Genomic DNA, 26,875 nt, shown 5'->3' on the forward strand with positions numbered 1-26,875 from the left:
CAGAGAACCGGAAGGAAAGGCGGCCAAAGGAAGTGTTGACTTTGGGGATGACCAGTGAGATATACCTGCTGGAGCGCATGCTACGGGTGGGTGTTGTTATGGTGACCAGTGAGCTGAGATAAGGTGGTGGATTTTGTCCATCCACACCCAGACTCAATCTGAACACGCAGGTTGAAATATCAAAATGAACTCTGAACTATATTCATTTGGGGACAGGTGTGAAACATCCATGGCCATTTACCTAGCTTGCTGTTGCCAGCTAATTTGTCCTGGGATATAAACATTGGGTTGTTATTTTACCTGAAATGCACAAGGTCCTTTACTCCGACAATTAATCCACTGATAAAAGGATAAATCTAGTTTATATTAATCGCTGATCCTTCAATCTTCTACTTCGGACTTTATATGGCTGTTGGCAACCAACTTTAAGGTTCATTCCTACCACCAACTGGACTGGAGTGTTGACCTCAGTTCACTTTTTAATGACACACGTGGGTATTATGCTCCTAAAAACCAATGATGAGGCGGGACTAACAACGCATATTGCATCAAAAACAGAACCAAGTTATAGTTTAACACCTGGCTACGCAGACGCTCGTTGAAGAGCAACCAGTTTGGATGAAGACTAAATAACGTGTGTGTGTATATTTATTTATACAAAGCGAGCGGTGTGGTCAGCATTTAAGTTCACCATTAGCACTTCCTCGTTTGTTCCGCTGTGTCGGTTTGAAAAACCCTCTGGACGTTGCATCATGGGAAACGTCGGTGCGAAGACTGGAGCCCAGGTCAACTGGAGCCACCTGGCGGTGAGTTTGTTCACACCGAGACCGGCACGGAGACCGGCACGGTTAAAAACATCCGTCTGCTCTGAGAAGTAAACTAACGGAAGAGGCCTGTCAAACGAGTAAATTACCCGCAGCCATGAACCTTAATCACTATATTGCCATATTGAAAGTTAACTGATTGTAGCTACTTATGTGGCTGACACGGTGTATGTATTTGTTGTATTTGATCAGTCAGCTGTCAGGTGCAGTTCTCAGGTTATTTGGACCAACGTGCTCCGGGCCATGGCGTCGGTGTGTGTGGCTGTCCGTGTTCGACCCTTGAACAAAAGGTCTGTATACTGTCATTTATTATGTAAACTCTCCTTTAATCGGAGTGGACAATCCATAAATGTTTTTCATGTTGCCGTGTCAGATTGATATAACTTGATGTATGATGACATGACTCAGCATATGAATGAATCAGTGGGGTCTGTGTCATTTTAAGATGATGGACGATAACTTCTTAATGGGCATTGCCTTATTTTATTTTTAACAGCATATTGGATGGCCGTCATTAATTTTCCGTTCACCCAACTCAATCGATAGGTTCAGGCTACTACATGATACTCGAATTTCCGCATGAAACTTAACGACGAGAGATTGTATTTTAATCAAAGTGACAGATTTTGTTTTCTTTGTTTGAGTGGCTGGTCAGGGGCTGGAACGTAATTACAAATCATTTGTTGATTGCAAATTGACCACAAGCGGCACAAACAGATAAAGCAATTATTTCAAACCTTGTTTACATTTGTAAATCATCAAATGTCTTATGTCTGGGAATACTAACACATTTCTTTAATTAAAATCACTTTGTGCTAATTTCATGGTGTTTTTACAGTTAATGTCCAACAATGAATAGAAAACACCTGCGGGCCGCCAGTTGGGGAACTCTATACTATAGTGTACAGTAACTAAGCGGTTTAGTAGTTACTGCCCCGGAGACGACAAAGTATTAACACCAAAAACGTAATTCATTGATTTGGAAGAGATTCAGTGTTGGATAGCCAGCAAGCTAACATATCACCCCTCTGTGTTGAGTTGGTTGTTTGAGTAGGCTAACTAACTATAACTTATGCTTTCAGTACTAGTCATTCTCTGATCCTTTGATTGGGTTGACAAAATGTCAGTTAATGCTGCAAGAGCTCTGATAGGTTGGAGGATGTCCTCTGGATGTTGTCATAATTACTGTGTAAGTTTATGGAAGGGGTGAAAACCATGAGCCTCCTAGGTTTTGTATTTTTAGTTGATGTAAGCAGAGGAGGATGAAAACTACCTGTGGTACATCATGGTGTTACCCTACAGAGTTCTGTTGAGGGCTACTGTAGACCTTCATTTCCTATTAGTGTTTTAGTCAATTATTTGGTGACTAAATATATTTAGTATAGTTTTATCTGAAAATGATATATTTTTAAATGTTTCACTTTAAAAAAAAATCTATTCACTGAGGATGATGGTCCTCCCCTTCCTCCTCTGAGGAGCCTCCACTGGAATGAAGGCTATATATCATTAGAAGAATAATGAAATAATATATATATATATATATTGTTCAGGGATAAATATAGTAATAATTTACTCAACACTAGAGATTGAAGTCCAATGGTGCTTTTTCAAAGATGAACTGCACAGTTCAAATTCTTGTTTCCCGATAAGAGGTGTTTTCTCATTCAAGTAAATTATCATCACAACATTGATTGTATTTATCGTCATGGCACTTACTCACCCACAAACTAACAATATATCGTCTGTAGGCCCTCACTGGACATGGTTTGCTGTTTTCTACATAAAACAGCCTGACTTTTGACTTAATGTAAACTGCTCTAAAAATCTACATCCATTTCACAGAGAAAAGGAAATGTCAGCGACGGTGATTATCCACATGGAGGGGAACACCACTTCTGTAGACTGCAACAAAAAGGTCAATGCAACATTAAATCATCAGAAACCATTCTTGAGCTTTTGTTTTAAGTGACATACATTTTTGGGGGAAGGAACAGACTATGATGATATGAGAAATGTTTGTACAAATATCGGAACCAACCGAAGGTTCTAGAATGAAGATGGCACAATGACAATGGCTCTCCTGTTTTATAAATGAATCAAAGCTGGGTTTTTTGTGTTTGTAGGACATACACAAAGGCATTCCTGGCGTTGGCCTGACTGACCGAGGAAGACATTCATTCTCCTATGATTTCTCCTACGATTCTACTGATGTCAGAAGCCCCAACTTTGTGCCTCAGGAGAAGGTATAGCACAAACACACACACACACCTCTGAACCTGCAGCCACTCAAGTGGCACACTGTTCATCAGCTATACCCTCAATGGAGACCCTGTGGTGTGTTCTCTACGTGGAGGAGAGGCTGTACATCTCTCTGTTATCTTTAAGTTCTGCTCTGGAGGAGAAAGAGCTATGAGAGCTCCCACATACCAACTGAACTCGCCCTGGTTTCACACATCCATCCGGCTTAACCCCTAATTCACCTCTTACTACCCCCTCCCCGCCATCCCTGTTCATTGCAGGTGTATAAAGACTTGGGCTGTGATGTCCTGAAGGCAGCGTTTGAAGGTTACAACGCCTGTGTGTTCGCCTATGGAGAAACTGGATCAGGGAAGTCTTATACCATGATAGGAAGCCCAGTAAGTCACCCAGGATTATTATTATTTTTATTTTTTTGTATTACAACTTTGAAATTGCGACTTTTTTTTAATTTATTTATTTATATATATATTTTTTTAAAGGACCGTTTACACTAAAATGCATGAAAATGAAATAACATTGACACCATCTGAAATATAACTGGTGCGCGTCACTGCACTCTAGGAAGCTGAAGACCTAGTGGTGGCTGTGTGAAGATTCGCGCCACTCCTTACTCTGTTTACGACAAATATGTTGTAACTTGTCACTTTGATCTTTAAGGTTTAGTGTGAGATTTTAGCAATAAAGCCCTTTCTCAGCTTGGTTAAACTCGTGGATACCATTTTTTTTTTTTTGTGTGTGTCTGTGTGCATTTTGAAGTTGCTAACTAGCGTTAGCTCAATTGCTAACTAGCGTTAACACAATGGCTGGAAGTCTATTGGAACAGATGGCACAATGATTGTGTGCTAACTCTAGTTAAAAAAAGCATATTTTGTTCATACATTGTTTTAACAGCCGCTCAGATTATAGTTGGTTATCAATGCAAAATAGACTGCTTATGCTATTTAATGCAAAGCTAAACTAAGAGGCGCAATCTGGAAGTTGATTGGTGACAATTACTTTTTAGCCATTTAGCAGACGGTCTTATCCAGAGCAATTAGGGTTAAGTGCCTTACTCAAGGGCACATTGACCTTTCGGCTATATGTTTAATTAGTTTGTGAAACCACTTTTGTTTTCGAAAGAGGAACAAACTATTTTCCTGGTTCCATTTTCAACCAAAGCGAGTTTGGTGATAAAATAGTTTCATACTACTCAACACTGCCCCCGATGTTGCGCCACGAATTGTGCGGTCCGTAACAATATTTGAGTGGCAGGTAACTCCGTAGCAGAACTATGCAAGCAGCATAGGCAGGACTTCGTCCAAGGTGCCACCTATTTTTATATTTGTTTTGTGACGTAAAACGACATTCACATATTCCACTGCATTTGTGTAAGGTGGTGTAGACTCTTTAACTTCACATCAGATGCCCTGGCTGTTTTGTAGAAGTTTTTGCTTCACTGGACGTGTGTGTCTGTGGAACAGCAGAGGAGAGGGACTATAGGAAACACCATATGTATGTTAAATGTACATGACCTCTCCTGTTATACTTTCTTCCTTGTGTTCCAGGGAGATCTAGGTCTGATTCCACGGATCTGTGATGGCTTGTTCTGTCAGATATCAGAGATGGACCAGGTGGATGGGGCCTCCTTCCGCACAGAGGTCAGGTAAGAGAGAGAGAGCACTAACAGTTTTAATAAGTGTGGCAGACAGTGTGGTCCAATGGTGTTGGCTGGATGGCATGTTCATTTGGCACCTATCTAAAATGTGACTAATTAGCTGAGGGTCGACCATGTGAGGTCATCGCTGTTGGTATTCACAACGTTTACCTGTCCAGACTTTTAGCCAGTAGAGCAGATTCGAACAACCGGGGGAGGATGCGCTAAAGGAAGGTGAACATTGGCTTTTTCACCTTCTGTATGATGAGTCTGAGGTACTCTAGCTGACCTAACTGCCAAACCCCCTACAGTAGCGCTAGGATAGCTGACCTAACTGCCAAACCCCCTACAGTAGCGCTAGGCTAGCTGACCTAACTGCCAAACCCCCTACAGTAGTGCTAGGATAGCTGACCTAACTGCCAAACCCCCTACAGTAGCGCTAGGATAGCTGACCTAACTGCCAAACCCCCTACAGTAGCGCTAGGATAGCTGACCTAACTGCCAAACCCCATAGAGGACGCTGGATAGCTGACCTAACTGCCAAACCCCCTACAGTAGCGCTAGGATAGCTGACCTAACTGCCAAACCCCCTACAGTAGCGCTAGGATAGCTGACCTAACTGCCAAACCCCCTACAGTAGCGCTAGGCTAGCTGACCTAACTGCCAAACCCCCTACAGTAGCGCTAGGCTAGCTGACCTAACTGCCAAACCCCCTACAGTAGCGCTAGGCTAGCTGACCTAACTGCCAAACCCCCTACAGTAGCGCTAGGCTAGCTGACCTAACTGCCAAACCCCCTACAGTAGCGCTAGGATAGCTGACCTAACTGCCAAACCCCATAGAGGAGCGCTAGGCTAGTTTACCTGACTGCTAGTTGGATGATTTTAGAGTACAGCGTGATTACAGTACATCTGTATGCCAATGAACATAAAGACAAGCTGTCTTATACCAGCTCCGCTGTAGTAATTCCTATGAATTTTATGACTAAATAAAATACTTTCCCCAGCCGCTGTCAGAATATATATTTTTTTATATAGAACTATTTTAATTAAATAAACATTCAGGGTATTAAAACTTAATCAGGTGGAAATGGTGTCTGCTTTCATTTTTGTGTGCTCAGAGAGAGATCGTTGTGAGTGTTAAAGTTGTTTCCAGACAACTAAGCAATAACGTTCCCTGTCTCTCTTTCCTCCCACTCACAACCCCAACAGAATATCTTTTCTCCCACTCACAACCCCAACAGAATACATCTCTTTCCTCCCACTCACAACCCCAACAGAATACATCTCTTTCCTCCCACTCACAACCCCAACAGAATACATCTCTTTCCTCCCACTCACAACCCCAACAGAATACATCTCTTTCCTCCCACTCACAACCCCAACAGAATACATCTCTTTCCTCCCACTCACAACCCCAACAGAATACATCTCTTTCCTCCCACTCACAACCCCAACAGAATATCTCTTTCCTCCCACTCACAACCCCAACAGAATACATCTCTTTCCTCCCACTCACAACCCCAACAGAATACATCTCTTTCCTCCCACTCACAACCCCAACAGAATACATCTCTTTGCTCCCACTCACAACCCCAACAGAATACATCTCTTTGCTCCCACTCACAACCCCAACAGAATACATCTCTTTGCTCCCACTCACAACCCCAACAGAATACATCTCTCTCCTCCCACTCACAACCCCAACAGAATACATCTCTCTGTTCAGGCTGTGAAAAGATGACTTGCTTTGATGTAAATGGCACTTTAATCTCTGTCAACAATAGATGAGGAAAATCATGGCTTTTATTATTGTGTTTTTCTGACAGGGTTTAATTAGGTAATTCGCTAAGTGAGTGAAAATTAGCTTGAAAATACAATTTGTCAGTGGATGATTTGGATCAAGTGATAAGTTATTCTGATGGTTGAATGAAAGCAGCTAGTCAGAGTGACAGATATCAGGAACAGGAAATGGAGTAGCTATCTAACGTCATCACAGATTATCATGTGATGTAGTTAAAACTACTTATCTTTCCCCCGTCAAATAGCAAACACCTTTCTAGAGCCTGTAGATACTGAAGGAAGCTTGCGGTCGATTGTTCTGCAGCCCGATGGTGGATGGTAATAATGATGATGGTGATGATTATGATGTGAAATGTTCCATGTCTTTGTTTGTTAGCTACCTGGAGATTTATAATGAGCGTGTGCAGGACCTTCTCACGACTAAAACGGGCCCAGGGAGCAGGTCAGGACTCCACCTCAGAGAACACCCCAAGGATGGGCCCTATGTGGAGAGTAAGACTTTATTACATTTACATTTAAGTCATTTAGCAGATGCTCTTATCCAGAGCGACTTACAAATTGGTGCATTCACCTTATGATATCACTCACGACCACATTGATCAGGGGTCTACAACCTTTTCTTGCCCAGGGACCCCCCCCTCCCAGCCAGACCGCTAACACAGGGACCCCCCTCCCTCCCAGCTAGACCGGCAACACCGGGACCCCCCCTCCCCTCCCAGCTAGACCGGCAACGCCGGGACCCCCCCTCCCTCCCAGCTAGACCGGCAACGCCGGGACCCCCCCTCCCTCCCAGCTAGACCGGCAACGCCGGGACCCCCCCTCCCTCCCAGCTAGACCGGCAACGCGGGGACCCCCTCCCTCCCAGCTAGACCGGCAACGCGGGGACCCCCCCTCCCTCCCAGCTTGGCCGGCAACGCGGGGACCCCCCTCCCCAGCTAGACCGGCAACGCGGGGACCCCCCCCCCCCAGCTAGACCGGCAACGCGGGGACCCCATCATGTTAGCCCAACATTTGTTATCATCAGGTGAATAATAATGGCAAAGAAAAGTTATCAACATTTTAAAATTAATAGATTTGGTAGAAACGCTGAACTAAATTATGAAGGCAACATGTAAAGTGTTGGTCCCATGTTTCATGAGCTGAATTAAAAGATCCCAAGAATGTTCCTTACGCACAAAACATAAGTTTTGTGCGCAAATTTGTTTACATCCCTGCAGTTTTGCAACTTTAGCCTGCATCTTTGATATGTGCTGAGAGAAGGACAGTGCACCGTCTAGCCATACTCCCATTTACTTGTATGAGTTGACTACCTCAAGCTCTAAACCCTCAGAGGTAGTAATAACACCAGTGGGGAGAGGGGCATTCTTCTTACCAAACCACATGACCTTTGTTTTGGAGTTGTTCAGAACAAGGTTAAAAAAGCTTGTTGGACATGTTGCTAACTAAACACTGGTCTCTGTTGTCTTCACATCATTAAAGGTGAAGACTTATTTTTTTCAAATCAATTCTCTGTAATTATTATTACGTGATTAAACTAATCATGTAATTAACTAGGAAGTCGGGGCACCACGGACAATCTTCAGATTACAAAGTTATACTTTTCTGAATATAACTCTACAGATATAAAAATCTGATCAATTAGTCTTCTACTAATGAATTATTCTTTACCTCACGTCAGTCTCATCTGAACGTCATAAATTGTTGGTTATCTGCATGAACCCATCCTTTAATATAAATCATCCTTACACCAATTGGCTTAATCATTTTATTTATTAACTAAATAATCATAGAAATGCATAAACAAACAGTAGATATTGGTTACTAACAGTGATAGGGAAGATCCCCTAGTGGGCTAAGCCGATATGACTGCTTGGTGGGCAAAGGGAAGGGGGTGTGGACTGAGAAAGAGCGGGGAAGACGAAATGGATTCCCTTTCAGTCTATAATTATATACATTGAAATGCTAATCCTTCGCCCGTGAACGGCTGCTCATTCGAGAATAATTGCAAGTACGTATTTACGGTGTATGTCATTGTTGTCTTCTCTGTTGGAATCCGGAGAGTTAATCTCTCTTTCTGTTTCCCTGAAGCTCAAAGTCTTTTGTGGTTAGACTGGAGACTTCAGAGTACCATTCAGAAATGTTCTCATAGAATAGATGTTTTCGGCTGTTGTCGGTATTCGCATCCCAGTTTTACATAATTTCTAGCTGCAGACTAGTAATTAGTATCTAAGATTTGCTCTTATTCTGTAGGGATCGATAGTTTCAGAGTTTAACCATTTCCAGCCGTGTAGCCAATGCTCCACGTGGTTTGGTTTTCTAGTCTTGGTTCTCAAACCTGTGCCATCTCAGCTTACACCGAGGTCTGAACTATTCGCAATCACAGCTCACGCTGTGGGTTTGATTAGTCTGAAGAGGATTTCCTCAGGAGGGGCTTTTGTTCGTAACAGTAGAAAAGGCGGTTCCATGACGCCAGATCATGTCTGTGTTCACGGGGGCGTGGCTGGTGACTAGTTAAACTTTACAGGGAATACAATTCTCCCAAAATGTAAAGGTTCACATTACATCATTTCACAAATAGTTTCATCTTTACTCATTCATTTTATACAATAATTAGATGCAAACGCCATAATTGAGAAATGTACACGTTCAGAGATAGTAGTTCTGTGTGTTTCCTGTCCTTCGTGAGGTCACCAAATGAAACACACTCAACATAAGTGTCCCTTAAATGTCCACGGACCCTTCCCACATTCTCACAAGTGGACATATACATTTGAAGTCGGAAGTTTACATACACTTAGGTTGGAGTCATTAAAACTCGTTTTTCAAGCACTCCACAAATGTCTTGTTTACGAACTATACTTTTGGCAAGTCGGTTAGGACATCTACTTTCTGCATGACAAAAGTCATTTTTCCAGCAATTGTTTACAGACAGATTTTCACTTATAATTCACTGTATCACAATTCCAGTGGGTTAGAAGTTTACATACATTAAGTTGACTGTGCCTTTAAATAGCTTGGAAAATTCCAGAAAATGTCATGGCTTTAGAAGCTTCTGATTGACTCAAATGATGTCAAATTGCCTATTGGAGGTGTACCTGTGGATGTATTTCAAGGCCTACCTTCAAACTCAGTGCCTCTTTGCTTGACATCATGGGAAAATCTAAAGAAATAAGCCAAGACCTCAGAATTTGTTTTTAGAAGTGTGGTTCATCCTTGGGAGCAATTTCCAAATGCCTGAAGGTACTATGTTCATCTGTACAAACAATAGTACGCAAGTATAAACACCATAGGACCACGCAGCCGTCATACCGCTCAGGAAGGAGACGCGTTCTGTCTCCTAGAGATGAATGCACTTTGGTGCGAAAAGTGCAAATCAATCCCAGAACAACAGCATAGGACCTTGTGAAGATGCTGGAGGAAACAGTCCTATATCGACATAACCTGAAAGGCCGCTCAGCAAGGAAGAAGCCACTGCTCCAAAACCGTCATAAAAAAGACAGACGACAGTTTAACTGCACATGAGGACGAAGATTGTAGTTTTTGGAGAAATGTCCTCTGGTCTGATGAAACAAAAATATAATTGTTTGGCTATAATGACCATTGTTATGTTTGGAGGAAAAAGGGGGAGGCTTGCAAGCCAAAGAACACCATCCCAACCGTGAAGCACGGGGGTGGCAGCATCATGCTTTGCTGCAGGAGGGACTGGCGCACTTCACAAAATAGCTGGCATCATGAGGCAGGAAAATCATGTGGATATATTGAAGCAACATCTCAAGACATCAGTCAGGAAGTTAAAGCTTGGTTGCAAATGGGTCTTCCAAATGGACAATGACCCCAAGCATACTTCCAAAGTTGTGGCAAAATGGCTTAAGGAGAACAAGGTATTGAAGTGGCCATCACAAAGTCCTGACCTCAATCCTATAGAAAATGTGTAGGCAGAACTGAAAAAGCGTGTGCGAGCAAGGAGGCCTACAAACCTGACTCAGTTAAACCAGTTCTGTCAGGAGGAATGGGCCAAATTTCACCCAACTTATTGTGGGAAGCTTGTGGAAGGCTACCTGGAACGTTTGACCCAAGTTAAACAATTTTTAAAGGCAATGCTACCAAATACTAATTGAGTGCATGTACACTTCTAACCCACTGGGAATGGGATGAAGGATAAAAGCTTAAATAAATAATTCTCTCTACTATTATTCTGACGTTTCACATTCTTAACATAAAGTGGTGATCCTAGCTGACCTAAGACAGGGAATTCTTACTAGGATTAAATGTCAGGAATTGTGAAACTGAGTTTAAATGTATTTAGCTAAGGTGTATGTGAACTTCCGACTTCAACTGTATCTCTTCTAGACAAACCCTGTCTCCCACCATGCAGTGCTCCATGGTGCTGGTCTGCAGTGTCCACGATAATCAGACTGCATGCCTTACCGCCTTTTGGGACAACAACTTCCATTGTCAGAGCGGTCACTCGACTATCTTGTCAATATAATAGAACTTTGTCTGCAGGAGGAGCGCTGTCTGTTTGAACTCTGACCCCTAACCCTGTCTCCCACCATGCAGTGATCCATGGTGCTTGTCTGCTATTAGAGAGTGATTTCACATTCTTACAATAAAGTGGTGATCTTAACTGACCTAAAACGGGATTTTTTCCTAGGATTAAATGTCAGGAATTGTGAAAAACTGAGTTTAAATATATTTGGCTAAGGTGTATGTAAACTTCCGACTTCAACTGTTTCATTTTCCCATTTTGACGATTTAGGAGTTTGGCCACGTGAAATCCTTTGTTCACTCTGTGGTATCTCTCTCGCGCTCTCTCGCTCGCTCTCTTTTTTTTTTTAAATTGTGTATTTTTTTAATTTTTTTATCTATTTTTTTTTTGCTTGAGAAGGGGGAGAGTCTCCGCCAGGCGTTTACGACCTGAGATAACAGGACCTGGGTGTAGGAGATAGGGGGGAAGCCACGATCTACACCCAGAAAGGGCCACGTCATGACACTGGTAGACATGTTGCTAACCAACAAAGGTCATAGTGGCTGACTGGATATGAGCATGTCTGGAGTGTGTCTCACTTTTTTTATTGATCTCTCTAAGGCTTTTGATACAGTTGATCATGCTATACTAAGGCAGAGATTGTCGAGCGTAGGTCTTTCAGAGCATGCAGTTGCATGGTTTGTTAACTATCTGTCTGATAGAACTCGGTGCACTTAATTTGATGGGCTTATGTCTGTTAAATTGTCTGTCTTTAATGGTGTGCCCCAAGGCTCTGTACTTGGTCCTCTCTTATTCACTTTTTATATAAATAATTTGGACAAAAATGTCCAATGCGCAACTTCATTTTTATGCTGATACTGTTATTTACTGTTGTGCCCCGTCTCTTACAAAAGCTTTCCAGAACTTGCTAAATGCTTTTTATATTGTTCAACATACCTTGTGTCAATTGAAGCTTATCCTCAATACTGACAAAACTAAACTAATGGTGTTTTCTAAAGCAAGAAATAGACCTCTGAACCTTTCAGCTATGACAACCTGTCAGGGCAAGGAGATTGAGGTTGTAACCTCGTATAAATATATTGGAATTTTGATTGATGATGGCCTCTCTTATAAAATGCATATTCAACAACTTACAAAAAAATTTAAGCTGAAATTGGGATTTTATTTTAGGAATAAGGCCTGTTTTTCTTTTGAAGCCAGAAGGAGACTAGTATCAGCTACGTTTATGCTTTTACTAGACTATGGGGATATTTTATATATGAATGCTTCCGTGTTTGAGATCAATTGACACCCTTTACCATGGCACTTTGAGATTTATTTTAAACTGCAAAACCCTTACGCACCACTGCACTTTGTATACCAGGGTTGGCTGGCCTTCTCTAGTCACTCGTAGGCTCAGTCACTGAAATACTTTTATTTACAAAGCCATTTTGGGTTTACTACCTTTTTTTATTTGGGCATTTTTATTGTTCAGAAATGTGGTGGGTACTCGCTTTGTTCGCTGGACTTTATCCTGCTAACTGTTCCAAATGTCCGAACTGAATTTGGTAAAAGGGCTTTTATGTACTCTGCTCCATCGGCTAGGAACGCCTTACAAAATACTTTTAAACTGGAAGAACTTGTCCCGATTTGGTGTTTTTAAGTCATTGATGAATGATCTTGAGACTGATTCCCTGACCTGTCAATGTTTTATGATTTTGTTATACTCTTGTGAATTCTATGCTTTATACTAGATTACTTGTAGTTTTTCATGTTCTGTGTCTTTACAAAAAAAATAATGATTTGGTGCTGCCTATCTTGGCCAGGACGCTCTTGAAAAAGAGATTTTAAATCTTAATGACCCCTTCCTGGTTAAATAAAGGTTAAATAAAATAAATGTCAGGTGTGTCTCTCTCTCTGTGTGTGTGGTCAGACCTGTCGCCGCGCCTGGTTCAGAACTACACTGATATTGAGGAGCTAATGCATGCTGGGAATGCCAAACGCACCACGGCGAACACAGGCATGAATGACGTCAGCAGCTGCTCTCACTCCAGCTTCACCATCATCTTCACACAGGTAAACACACACACACACACACACACACACACACACACACACACACACACAGAAACTGCTGGTGACCAAGTGTTCACAATGTCTATTTTTGTACTATAATATACCAATACCTGCCTCTTAGACTATTTTATCCATAGTGACTTACAGTACATTGAGTTATTTATTTTGTGTGTTTCACTGTGTGAACCCACAACTTTGATCTGATCAACTGACCCACACAGGACCACACCATGTATTCATGTCCGTTTTTACTTGGGTGTGTGTGTGTGTGTGTGGTTGACCCTTTTTGACTTTGTTGAAGAAAAGTATTTTCTTGCCTTAAGGTGCAACCAAAGACCAGCGCTCGAGATCAAATTTGTCCAAAATTATTATATAGAGATGTTTTGCTTTGAGCCACATCCAGCTATACATGTTAAGTAGCACAGTGTTGAGTGCTGATTTGTCTGCATCCCTCCCTCCATCCATCAAGCCATCCCTCCCTCCATCCATCAAGCCATCCCTCCCTCCCTCCTGACGTTAACAGCTCTGTGTCTGTGTGTCACCTTGGTCTCCAGGTTCGTTTTGATGCAGAGCTGCCATGTGAGACAGTGAGTAAGATCCACCTGGTAGACTTGGCAGGCAGTGAGAAGACTGGTGCCAGACTGAAGGAAGGAGCCAACATCAACAAGTCCCTGGTCACTCTGGGTAGTGTCATCTCTGCTCTGGGTAAATTTATGCTTAGTACACATGGACGAGCACATGAACAGACGGAAACGCAAGCACAGATGCGCCCACACACACACACACACACACCACATGTCTAATGCCAACCATGACATGACAACTCAGGCTATTAGTAATACCAATTAAACTCTGTACCAGGATTTTGAGTCAGTCTACCAAGCGGTAGCTACACTACTGGCAGCCACGCTACTAAGTATTCATCTCTCTGGCCAGCTTTGTGGCATGAAACATAAGTCCTTTCACGCTTTTGTAGTTGTTTTGGAAGATGTTATTGTGGAATTTTTTTCCAGTCTGTTTCAGTCAATTAGTGTTTCGTGTCGGTCTCTCTGGGGGGAGTGTGTTTACTTCTTTGTGTGTCTTGCCTCCTAGCTTGTGTGTGTGGAGGAGGTGTTTACAAAAAAGTAAAAGCTGCTCTTCACCCCCCTGTAAAGTCTCTCTGTCTGTTCTCTCCTAGCTGATACATGTGTGACTGGAGGAGGAAGGAGCTCCCACACAGGGAAGAGGAAGAAGCAGCTGTTTATCCCCTACAGAGACTCTCTTCTGACCTGGCTCCTGAAAGATAGCCTGGGGGGAAACTCCAAGACAATCATGATAGCAAGTATGGTTGATCTTAGTCAGTGGTATTCAGTCGGGGGTTGCTAACAAAAAGGACTAGTAGTGTAACCTATTTTGGTGGTGAATTGTCATAGTATTAATTTAACATTTTGAGTCATTTATCAGACACTTATCCAGAGTGATTTACAGTTAGTGCATTGGTGTTGATTATTCGCTTTGGTATTGCTGATTTGATTGATCTCTCTTTTAGTAAGAGATCCACCTCACTCCTGTTTGTGTCCATCTTTCTGTCCAGCCCTTTCTCCTGCTGACGTGCACTACGGTGAGACACTGCGCACGTTGCGCTACGCTAACCGAGCTAAGAACATCGTCGTCAAGCCCACAGTCAACGAGGACAGCGGTGTTAGAGTCATCAGAGAACTGCAGCAGGAGGTCGGTAGACTGAGAGGACTGATGGACTATAACAACCAGGTAGGTGTTCTAGTATCCGGAAGGTCGCTAGTTCGATTCCCAGAGCTGACAAAGTGAAAATAAATCTCTGTGCCCTTGAGCAAGGCACTTCATTTCTCCAGGGTTGCTGTTGATAATAGCAGGCGGGGGAACAGCCTCACCCCCCCCCCCTGTCCTCTCCTACAGGTGTTAGAGCTGACCCCCCCCTGTCCTCTCCTACAGGTGTTGGGTAACTGGAATGACAACATCTGGGGGGGTGTTTGAGTCCTGGGCATCTGGGGGGGTGTTTGAGTCCTGGGTAACTGGAATGTCAGTAACTTTGTGAAGAGTAAGAAGTCATAGAAACCCTGCCTGAACTTTCTCCTTATCTCTCTCACTTTCTCAGACACACACGTACTTACGTCTCTCCCAGTAGATCGACCCAACAGATGGCTGTTTCAGTGTCAAATCTGAGGTCTGAGCTTTGGGCTCCATCTGTCCCTTTGTCCGGTTCCACAGATCCGTCAGAAAGCCTCAGGAGGTTGACATGTATTAGTAGTGTTTATCGTCCCAGATAAACCCTATTCCCTTTATAGTGCACTACTTTATTCCCTTTTTGTAGTGCACTACCAGGGCCCAAAGGGGATAGTCTTTACTGCTTCTCACACCATTCTGTTGCTGCTAGCGTAAACTCTTGTTTATGTGGCAGTCGAAATAAGATGACAAAACAATATCCAGGAAACAATTTGCTGTTGGTTCTGTCGACTCAGTAGCTCTGCAATAAATGTCCCTTTATTCCCTTTATAGGGCACTACTTTTGACCAGTGCTCATAGGGAATAGGGTGTCATTTATAGGGCACTACATTTGACCAGGGATCATAGGGATAGGGTGTCATTTATAGGGCACTACTTTTGACCAGGTCCCACAGGGGATAGGGTGTCATTTATAGGGCACTACTTTTGACCAGGTCCCACAGGGAATAGGGTGTCATTTATAGGGCACTACTTTTGACCAGGTCCCACAGGGAATAGGGTGTCATTATAGGGCACTACTTTTGACCAGGTCCCACAGGGAATAGGGTGTCATTTATAGGGCAATGCAATAAAAAAAAACACTCTAAAATGTGCAATTTTGTAATACATCACAATGCCACAGATGTGTCAAGTTGAGGGAGCTTTCAATTGACATGCTGACTACAGAAATGTCCATCAGAGCTGTTGCCAGAGAATTGAATGTTCATTTCTCTACCATAAACTGCCTCCAAAAACATTTTAGAGTATTTGGCCTTATGTCCAATCAGCCTCACAACCATAGCCCATGTGTAACCACGCCAACACAGTGGGTCGGCCTGGCTCCCCAGTCATGTGAAATCCCGTAGATTAGGGCCTAATTTATTTCAAATCCAATTTTATTGGTCACATACACATGGTTAGCAGATGTTAATGCGAGTGTAGCGAAATGCTTGTGCTTCTAGTTCCGACAGTGAAGTAATCTAACAATTCCACAACAACTACCTAATACACACATCTAAAGGGATGGAATAAGAATATGTACATATAAATATATGGATGAGCGATGACCGAGCGGAAAGTATCCAATTGACTGCAACTCAGCAAAATCTTTGAAATTGTTGCTTGTTGTGTTTTTATATTTTTGTTCAGTATAAATGAGTTGGTTGAGACTCAATTTTTAATGGAGGATAATCACTTGACAGACTTTGGTGGAATAGTTTCTAGTTTTTCAGGGATGAGCATTTTTTGTTTTCAGCATCTTTGTTCTTATGTTCTGCTGTGGACTGATTTATGGTGATTTATGAATTGAATAATGTTGCTTGGAAAGAAGAACCTAATTGTTTGAAAATGAAAGTTAGGGTTAATTATTTTGCCAAGGTAAACTTTGTTTGGAGGAGTGTTCAGGACTGTGTTATGACAATAGCTGCAGGGGCGGCAGGTAGCCTAGTGGTTAGAGCGTTGGGCCAAAAGGTTGCTAGATCGAAACCCTGAGCTGACAAGGTACAAAATCTGTCGTTCTGCCCCTGAACAAGGCAGTTAACCCACTGTTCTCCGGTAGGCCATCATTTAAAATAAGAATTTGTTCTTGACTGACTTGCCTAGTTAAAGGTTACATTTAAAAACATATATATTTTTAATAACCCACAAGTGCTCATCAGTCTACCTATCAGCCCTGCGATTTGGGTCTGTTAACTTACGAGGACCAAGCAGGTTGTTAGATGTGGTAAGTGTTAAGTTAGAGGTTAGTGTCATGGTTGCATTGTAACTTCCTACAGTATTGGAAGACACACACACACACACACACACTGCAATGCTTATACATGGTTATATAGCAGTCTAATATGGAGTTAGATGCAGGTTTTCCTACACTCCAGTTAACAGAACAGTAACCAACATTCTGATATAAGCTATGCAGAAATGACATTTGGCATTTTCAGTAAACATTGGCATGTAGTTTGTCTTCCCTAACTCTGTCCCTCTTTCCGTCCCATGTAACAGGTGCTTGTAGTTTCCATATCCTACCAGCGGGTGTCAGTGTTGCTCTGCTGAACCTCGTGCTCAGCCTCAGCGACTGTAGAAAAGGAGGGAGGGATAAGGGGTAATAAAGGAAGAGTCAACCTGGCGTTGCTATTTAGATTAGAATGGCATCCGACTGGCATTACAGCTGCTGAAATGGTCCTGAAGTCAACATCTGACACTGGGGGAGAGATGGAGAGAGCAGAGGAAACATCAGACGTGTCTAATCACTTACTCTATCTCTCTCTCTCTCTCTCCATCCCATATGGCTCCTCAGTGTGTAGAAGAGAGAGTGAGAGAATTTCCTCCTTCACGCTTTAGTCTGCCAGCCCAGAGTTTAGAGTGAGAGAAGAACAGCAGGAGGAAGACGAGATGAGTGACGTGACATTTTTAGCTGGTTGGCATTGGAAACTGTCGAAACAACAGGGTTAGTTTGGAATCTTAATGTTACCACAATGCTGTGCAGTGGTTACTTGACTCACTTTGAAAAGTTTCATTACGTTTCAAAATCTTTGAAAACGTTTGCACCTGAACTGGACCCGCCCACCTGCTATTCTGGAATATTGTAGGTAATTACCAGTCACTGCTGATGTCTAATTAACAGGTCTTGATTAGCTACATATAGCTCTGTGTTCATTATGCTACCGTCCGTCAGTCTGTTCCTCGTGTTCATTAAGACAGCCATGTAGTAAATCTCAGATGTTCAATCTATACAGTTAAATATCGCCATATTTTCTGTCCTAATTGGCTGTACCTCCACCAAAACTCCAGTATTTTTCCTTCATAGCTTATTCTGACATCTTTTTTTTTTTTTTAAATAGGGAGACAATTTGTTTTTCTGGCAGTTTTATTTCTGTATTATCTCATGGCTCCTCCTTGTCCTTGTGCAGCAGACATATGGTGAGCACATCGAATCGCAATAAAATCACACTATCGAATAGCAATGCATATAGAATCGTGAGAATCTCCAATACATATTGTATCAACACTTAAAGTATCATGATAATATCTTATCGTGAGATTCCTGGCAGTTCCCAGCCCCACGTTGAAGGGTGAGCTTCTGAAATGGTAACTGGGCCCTTGGTCAAAAGTAGTGCACTATTAAGGGAGTGGGATGAATACATGGTCTATGTCTACAGACGAGCTGGGGACAGACCTGAGGGGAACAGACAACACAACGAAGCCTGGCCGTGTTTCTCGTTAAGTTAGGAATCGGGATGCTTTGTGACACTCGGGCTAAAAGGCCACTGTCCTGGCAAGCCGCTGGCACACTGATGGCGTAACTCTCTAAAGTGTTTGATGAACGGCTTTATGGATTTTACATTTTTTTTTGTCTTCTGCTACATTTGCATTCTGTACAAGATGACGAATGGTAGAGCCAGGCATGGAACTAGGGATACTTTGATGAATGCAGGAGACATATTAGAGGCTAGTGTGTGAGTGAGAGAGAACTAGACTGCATCGGAGTCTATTTAGAATGGAGAAGGGCACATCTATTCAGCTTCCTCCACTGTTTCACATTTCAGACGGCCTTATCAACAATGCTGTTCACCTTTCTCCATCAAATGTATTTATATAGCCCTTCTTAGATCAGCTGCTATCTCAAAGTGCTGTACAGAGACCCAGCCTAAAACCCCAAACGGCAAGCAATGCAGGGTGTAGAAGCACGGTGGCTAGGAAAAACTCCCTAGAAAGGCCAAAACCTAGGAAGAAACCTAGAGAGGAACCAGGCTATGAGGGGTGGCCAGTCCGCTTCTGGCTCTGACAGATTACATCTCTGGAATCATTTAGTGTGATTGGATGGAAAAGAACCAGCAGCTAGCCAGTCAGATCGGAGAGACGCAGATTATTTGACAAACCACAACTGATACTCTTAGCTGTGACCTTTGACATGTGATCCTGTGGCATTCTGGGAAGGTGATGCCAGAGAACAATGTCTGTCCTGGATGGTAGTGCTGGGAATTGCCAGGTACCTCACCATACGATATTATCATAATACTTAGATGCTGATACGATATTGCGATTGTCACGATTCTAAACTCAGCAAAAAAAAGAAATGTCCTCTCACTGTGATCCGTTTGTTTTCAGCCAACTTAACATGTGAAAATATTTGTATGAACATAACAGTATTTGACAAACTTAACAAGTTCCATAGACATGTGACTAACAGAAGTGGAATAATGTGTCCCTGAACAAAGGGGGGGGGGGGTCAAAATCAAAAGTCAGTATCTGGTGTGGCCACCAGCTGCATTAACTACTGCAGTGCATCTCCTCCTCATGGACTGCATCAGATTTTCCAGTTCTTGCTGTGAGGTGTTACCCCACTCTTCCACCAAGGCACCTGCAAGTTCCCGGACATTTTTGGGGGAATGGCCCTAGCCCTCACCCTCCGATCCGACAGGTCCCAGACGTGCTCAATGGGATTGAGATCCGGGCTCTTCGCTGGCCATGGCAGAACACTGACATTCCTGTCTTGCAGGAAATCATGCACAGAACGAGCAGTATGGCTGGTGACATTGTCATGCTGGAGGGTCATGTCAGGATGAGCCTGCAGGAAGGGTACCACATGAGGGAGGAGGATGTCTTCCCTGTAATGCACAGCGTTGAGATTGCCTGCAATGACAACAAGCTCAGTCCGATGATGCTGTGACACACCACTCCAGACATGACGGACCCTCCACCTCCAAATCGATCCCGCTCCAGAGTACAGGTCTCGGTGTAACGCTCATTCCTTCGACGATAAACGCTGTCTTAGGCGTCTCAAAGTACGGACATTGCAGTGTATTGCCCTGGCCACATCTGCAGTCCTCATGCCTCCTTGCAGCATGCCTATGGCACGTTCACGCAGATGAGCAGGGAGCCTGGGGATCTTTATTTTGTGGTTTTTCAGAGTCAGTAGAAAGGCCTCTTTAGTGTCCTAAGTTTTCATAACTGTGACCTTAATTGCCTACCGTCTGTAAGCTGTTAGTGTCTTAATGACCGTTCCACAGGTGCATGTTCATTAATTGTTTATGGTTCATTGAACAAGCATGGGAAACTGTTTAAACCTTTTACAATGAAGATCTAATGGCACAGATTTAAAAAAAAAAAAATTGTACTTTTTTTTTTTTACTAATTGATACTTCGAGTCAGTATCGTTATGTAACTGTGTGGACTTTTTCCCCTAACGATACTGGATGAACTATACATTTTTAGGCAAAGTTAAGCACATTTCCAGCAGTTGCAGACCTCATGAAGCCTGACAATGTCTCACTGGGCAGGCCTCTGTCGCTGTCTAGTTCCCTATTCTTAGTGTGTGTAGCTAGGGCTTTTTTCTGTTGATCAAAGCTGCTTCTCTTCTCCCTGAAAGGGAAAACTAAATAGCCTCAGTAAGGGTCCCCCGTCTCGTCGTCCTTAGAGAAAGTGAGAGCAGTGTAAACAGAACCTTAATATCCAGGAAGGTAGATTTTTTTTTTTTCAATGCTAATGGCAGCCAAATTCCTCATGTTAGTGCACAACTAGAGAATATGGCACAACTTGTGAACATAGCCCTATTGGTCCTGGTCAAAAGTAGTGCACTAAATAAGGAATAGGGTGCCGTTTGGGATGTTACTGAGATTTGGTTCCAGGGCACGTGGGAAAGGTAATTAATTTGAGATGGGTTGAAGAGCAGCCTCTTGGAGAGGAGGGAGTGAAGAGCGACAGAAAAAGGTAAGAGGGAAAGATACCAGAATGTTCTCTCCTGCAGGATGCTGCCTGCCATATCATTTCCCTCACACACACATGAGAGAAGATTGCAGGATGTACCCACCCATTTGTTTTTATTATGGAAAGAGATTAATGCAAACCTGGGGGGTAATCATTAGTCCAAAGCATTTTTGCAACGGAAACCATTTTACTCCAAATGGCAAACATTTTGCAATGAAAATTGTAGTTTCTATTGGGCAAATTCAGTCAGTTCTTTCCCGGTTTGGTTTCTAGTGAATACACCACTGTAGTGCACTACTCTGGTCAGAAGTTGTGCACTATATAGGGAATAGGGTGCCATTTTGGGACTCTCATGGAAATAAGAGGAAGCACTTTGCCCTCTTGATTTGTTGAAATATAAACTAAGAGTTTATATTTTGGTTAGACCCAGTGCGGAAAGGCAGTGCGGCAAGGGGACTGTTTCTTTAGTTGGATAATTCCTCGTCTCACTTTCCTTTCTCTCGTGCGCTTTTTGACCAGGGTCTATAGGGTGTAATTTTGGACACCCACCCCACAGTGTCTTCAGTCATCTCCACCTATTTCCTTATGAATGGGTTCATGACCTTAGTATTCACCCTGTCAGTATTTATACCTTAATAGTTCATTTGAGATGACCTTTTTATATGAGAGATTTTGCTCCGTTTTCAAGTTGCTTCACCATGACTTGTCACTTTTGTTTTTGTGACTCTCAATGGAAATCAATAAGCAATCAAGTTGCTAATGTGTTTGAGCCCTCATCTTCAAGTCCACAGTAAATCCCAGTAATGTATTGTTCTACGAGCTTCATTTCAATGTCTTTGGAGACTCTTTCCCCCCCCCCAACACCTGTCCGGTGTTGTATTGTTGCTGGGAGGGATTTGATTGTTTTCTTCAGTGTGGGTGAGGAGCTGGTGAGATGGACAGGTTAATTGGCATTCCTACAGTGGAGTTGGTGTTTGATATGCAGAGTGCATTAGGGAAAACTCGGAGTGTCTGAAGGTGAGTGACATTTTTAATTGGAGCGTATAGGCTACCCAATATGACCTTTTGATGTTCTGGTGAACCTCCACGTATCTGTAAGCATAGCGATAAAATAAGTTGTAGCTCTAATTGGGACTGCAACAGCCTGGGTACAGTCTGTTTGTGCCATCATGCCACTTCTTGTCATGCAAACAAACAAGGAGTTGACATGGTGGCAAATCCAGATCAAGGACCAGGCTTTTTGGACTGAGGAACTGAGTGATTACAAACCAGATCTGGGACCAGGCTTGTTGGACTGAGGAACTGAGTGATTACAAACCAGATCTGGGACCAGACTTCTTGGACTGAGGAACTGAGTGATTACGAACCAGATCTGGGACCAGGCTTCTTGGACTGAGGAACTACGTGATTACAAACCAGATCTGGGACCAGGCTTCTTGGACTAAGGAACTGAGTGATGCAGTTCTTTTTTTTTAAGACAACTTGACTACTTTCCATGACTTGACTCACTTTCTATGACTCGTAATGAAAATCAATAAGCAGTCCAGTGTCAAATGTCTGCTCTCAAACCTTCAAGCATTTCGTTGTAACTCACAATTTATAAATCCCAATAATGCATAGATCTGTGAAAGGTGAACTAAATGTCAACATCTTTGTAGAGATATCTCCCCCACACAAGTTACCACAGTACCGTTCCTCTTGGAGATGGCCCCCTGTCCTGTCCTCTATGTCAGGAGTTTATATTGATGTGTTATAGTCTGGCCTCCTGTCCGCTCCCGGGTGGCTGGAGACTCATCAGAGCTCCCGGGTGGCTGGAGACTCATCAGAGCTCCCGGGTGGCTGGAGACTCATCAGAGCTCCCGGGTGGCTGGAGACTCATCAGAGCTCCCGGGTGGCTGGAGACTCATCAGAGTCCTCATGGACAGGTGGTGGACTGGCTGACCTTTCAGTACAGTTACTTTATTTTATGTAGGGAAACAAACTCTCTGAGTTGAAGTACTAACAAATGCATTCAAGCCATCTGCAGTTGGGGGGAAATTGTATGAGCTGCCCAAGCCGGACCAATAGACAAGCGAGTGTGTGTCTGTCCAAGCCTGCCCAAAATATTATGTCCAGCACCTGCCTCAATTAAGGGATATAGAGCAAAATACACACACATAGTAGTGTGTGTGTGTGTGTGTGGCATTGTGCTGCATGCCCTGCCCTGGAAAGCAAGAGAATCTCATCTACCCAGTCTGTCTCCTGGAAGTGTGTGTGTGATTCTGCCCAGGCCTGTGGTTAATTAAAGGGATCCTTCAGACTTCATTATAGGTGAAGAGAGGAGCCTGACAGATTAATGCACTGTGTCACTTCACTGAGACAGGACAGGGAGATGAAACGCACACACAGTCAGTCAGTCGATGCTTCTCTCTCGTCATTAGGCGATGCTCCCCCCCCTCCTGTCTGTCTTCTGTCACTCTGCACAGCCATAACTATACATAAACAGTTTAAACTAGTTCATGGAGGGTATTGACTTCTCTCCAAGGGGGCTGTTTTCTGGTCAGCCTCCTGAAGGTACTTATGATAATCCATAGAAAATGCAAATCCTGACAGCCAGCCACACACAAGCCGAGTGAGTTTGTTATTCAACAGGAGCCACTGACTGAAAGAAAAGGCTGTTGGCCTTCCCTCGGTGGGAGCTCTGCATCCGTCTGGTAACTTCATTTCATTTGAAGTCCATAGTCATATCTCCTACACACAGGTGGCTGTGCGACTCCCCTCTCTCAGTACAGTTTCTTCACGTACTGTTGAGCAGTGAGGACAGCCCGGTGTATAGAGCAGCCGGCCCAGAGATGGAAATGCGGTCACGCTGTAGTCATGCTGTCGCTCGCTACTTTTTAAAATGTCTTCCACAGATCAAATCCATTTATTCTTATCGCCGTCCTTTTCTGAGGGACAGGAACCTGAAATGCCATTAAATGCATATTTAGCAGGGAGTTCTGGACAAGCGGCATGGATTTGTCGACCTGGACGGTCATTGATTTGAGGCTGACTTTTGAGTTGATGATCCGACCAAAGGTGAACGGGGGGTGTGACCGCTTGTAATGTGAATGTCAGTGCTATAGGGCAGCTTTACACACACACACACACACACACACACACAGATGCGTGCACACAGACACTATAGGGCAGCATTAATCAGACTCTTATGTGAAACATGGACGTTAACCATTCCATTAGTCACTGTTTGACATGGATGTTTCTGTGTGTGTGAATGAATAGACTTTATTTTTTTCAGAGGAGGAACTATCCAGAATACTACCATGAAATTGTTTCCATAATGACTCATATTCACCCGATCCTTCAACCTTTCCTCGGGAAAGGCATCGCATTGCAAGATAGTTTGTCACTGAGCAGCAGAGGAAACATATCACTTCAAATGTTATTTGTCACATGCGCCCGAATACAATAGGTGTAGACCTTACTGTGAAATGCTGAATACAACAGGTGTAGACCTTACTGTGAAATGCTGAATACAACAGGTGTAGACCTTACTGTGAAATGCTTGCTTACTTGTTGTATGAAGATGTTGAGGAGAGCAACATCACTTTATGTTGAAGAGGTCGACGTCGCTGTGTGTGGATGTGGAGGAGGTCGACGTCGCTGTGTGTGGATGTGGAGGAGGTCGACGTCGCTGTGTGTGGATGTGGAGGAGGTCGACGTCGCTGTGTGTGGATGTGGAGGAGGTCGACGTCGCTGTGTGTGGATGTGGAGGAGGGCGACGTGGATGTGGAGGAGGGCGACGTGGATGTGGAGGAGGGCGACGTCGCTGTGTGTGGATGTGGAGGAGGTCGACGTCGCTGTGTGTGGATGTGGAGGAGGGCGACGTCGCTGTGTGTGGATGTGGAGGGTTAGAGGAACAAAATGACACATTCACTTACAGGTAGTGGTTCTCAATGGGTTACTTGAAGTACCCCCCTCGTCTAAATGATCACTAGATCATGTTCTTAGGAGTCTTCCCATGTAGCCCCTGTGGATAATCCAGGAAACCCCATGGCTAATCGTTCTCCAGGTTGAGAACCACTGACCTACAGTATGCTGTGTCCCTGTGGAGATCTATTGTTTTTAAAGGACAGGTTCACCCATTTCTCATGTTATATTGTTTTTGTGCATCTCTGATTTGATGTTCTATCAATTTCCCTGGGCCATTTAGTGGTTAGAGCGTTGGGCCAGTAACCTAAAGGTTGCTGGATCGAATCCCCGAGCTGACAATGTAAAAATCAGTTGTTTTGCCCCTGAGCAAGGCAGTTAACCCACTGTTTCCCGGGCGCCGACGACGTGAATGTCGACTATGACAGCCCCCCGTACCCCTCTGACTCAGGAGTTGGGTTAAATGAGGAAGACACATTTCAGTTGAATGCATTCAGTGGTACAACTGACTAGGTATCCCCGTTTCATATATATATATATGTGTGTGTGTGTGTGTGTGTGTGTGTGTGTGTGTGTTTTTTCATGTGTATCAGAGTTATTGGCGTTCAAGCAGGCAGTAATTTGTCCGGTATGACGTAGCGTTGTGATAAAGTCTCTCTCTCTCTACACTGGAAGTTAACAGGAATATGACTCTTGGATCTGAAACGTCTTATGTCAGATTTCGGGAGGTTGTCTTCTCTCCATTGAACCGTTGATCATATTTTTTGTTGTTGATATTCCTACCTCCTAGAAATGTTTTAATTTGATCACGTCTCCTATTTGTCTTCCTCTTCAGTCCAGGGTACATTGCATGGTGCCATTGTGAATGTGTGACTCTGCAGGTTGAACAGGGTGAGATTGTAGACTCCTAAATTCATAGCACAGTTTTTAGAAGATTTTACATCTAACTAGCTACGTTTGCTAGCTGCCAGCAAGCCCGTAGAGAGCGCATTGCATTGTGGATTTTGTAGGCGACTTGAGCCGCAACAGATTTCTACAACAATTTTCACGTTGCTACCAACCTTATTATAACGCTAAAGTTAAACATTTCTTCACAAAAAATATTACTTTACCTTATTACTGTTATTTAACGGAGTTGTTTTGGGGGATTTTTTTTCCTTTTTAAGTTTGTCTCTGGTCTGTGTAAAGTTGACTCTATTCCCCCAGTCTGACTGAGTTTTCCTACCGTAGGCAGAATAGTTTAAATCTTAACCCAATGGTGTGATGTTGGTGGAGGGATCCGCCTGCTGAAACATTGTGTACAGTTAAACACGTCGCCATGGGAATCTCAATGATTTATAGTCTCTCTCTAGCCGTTAGCCATTCTCCCGCTACCGCGGCGACGCACGGGTTGGAGTGTCCCAAATGGAACCTTGTTCCCTTCACAAAGCACTACTTATGACAAGGACCCATAGGACTCTGGTCTAAAGTATTGCACTGAATAGGGAGCAATTTGGGATGCGGGTCGTAGTTGGCGCTCTTATTCTGACTAGCCCTGGGGTGAAGCGGAACCAGAACTCATAAACAATTCACTTTTCTGCTGTTTTGCTATTAAACGTCTGACTGTCAGCGGTTCCTGTCAGCGGTTCCTTTCGGTTGTGATTATTGTGGCCCAGACTTTGCTAGCCTAGGAGATGCAGTATATGAAGATATTGTTCTGTAGTAATTCACTATTCTGTTTCAGCTCTGTTTGTCCCCTGTTGTGTATGGTTGGAGGAGATGATAGTGTAGCTCTGAGAGTAAAGAAGTTACTGTGTCGGTTACTCTGTGGGTCGGTCTGTTACTCTGTGTGTCGGTCTGTTACTCTGTGTGTCGGTCTGTTACTCTGTGTGTCGGTCTGTTACTCTGTGTGTCGGTCTGTTACTCTGTGTGTCGGTCTGTTACTCTGTGTGTCGGTCTGTTACTCTGTGTGTCGGTCTGTTACTCTGTGTGTCGGTCGGTTAC

At 43.4% G+C, this 26,875-nt stretch overlaps 1 protein-coding gene across 2 annotated transcripts in view; it reads left to right on the top strand.

Annotated features, from left to right (window-relative positions):
• Nucleotides 1-178: 178 nt before the first annotated feature.
• LOC106589914 (uncharacterized) overlaps nucleotides 179-26,875 on the top strand; it is a 55,388-nt gene continuing 28,691 nt past the window's right edge. Inside the window, exons 1-11 of one of the 2 annotated variants that reach the window (XM_014180363.2) lie at nucleotides 179-806; nucleotides 1,017-1,114; nucleotides 2,667-2,739; nucleotides 2,948-3,067; nucleotides 3,344-3,460; nucleotides 4,628-4,725; nucleotides 6,893-7,008; nucleotides 12,918-13,060; nucleotides 13,615-13,765; nucleotides 14,238-14,381; nucleotides 14,634-14,809. In XM_014180363.2, coding sequence (XP_014035838.1) covers nucleotides 753-806; nucleotides 1,017-1,114; nucleotides 2,667-2,739; nucleotides 2,948-3,067; nucleotides 3,344-3,460; nucleotides 4,628-4,725; nucleotides 6,893-7,008; nucleotides 12,918-13,060; nucleotides 13,615-13,765; nucleotides 14,238-14,381; nucleotides 14,634-14,809 — 1,290 coding nt within the window. In that variant the 5' untranslated portion in view covers nucleotides 179-752. Of the gene's footprint in view, nucleotides 905-1,016; nucleotides 1,115-2,666; nucleotides 2,740-2,947; nucleotides 3,068-3,343; nucleotides 3,461-4,627; nucleotides 4,726-6,892; nucleotides 7,009-12,917; nucleotides 13,061-13,614; nucleotides 13,766-14,237; nucleotides 14,382-14,633; nucleotides 14,810-26,875 lie in introns of both variants that reach the window. The other variant, XM_045710011.1, reaches the window with a different exon arrangement.

The sequence above is a fragment of the Salmo salar genome, chromosome ssa28, assembly GCF_905237065.1.
Source record: "Salmo salar chromosome ssa28, Ssal_v3.1, whole genome shotgun sequence".
Lineage (NCBI taxonomy): Eukaryota > Metazoa > Chordata > Actinopteri > Salmoniformes > Salmonidae > Salmo > Salmo salar.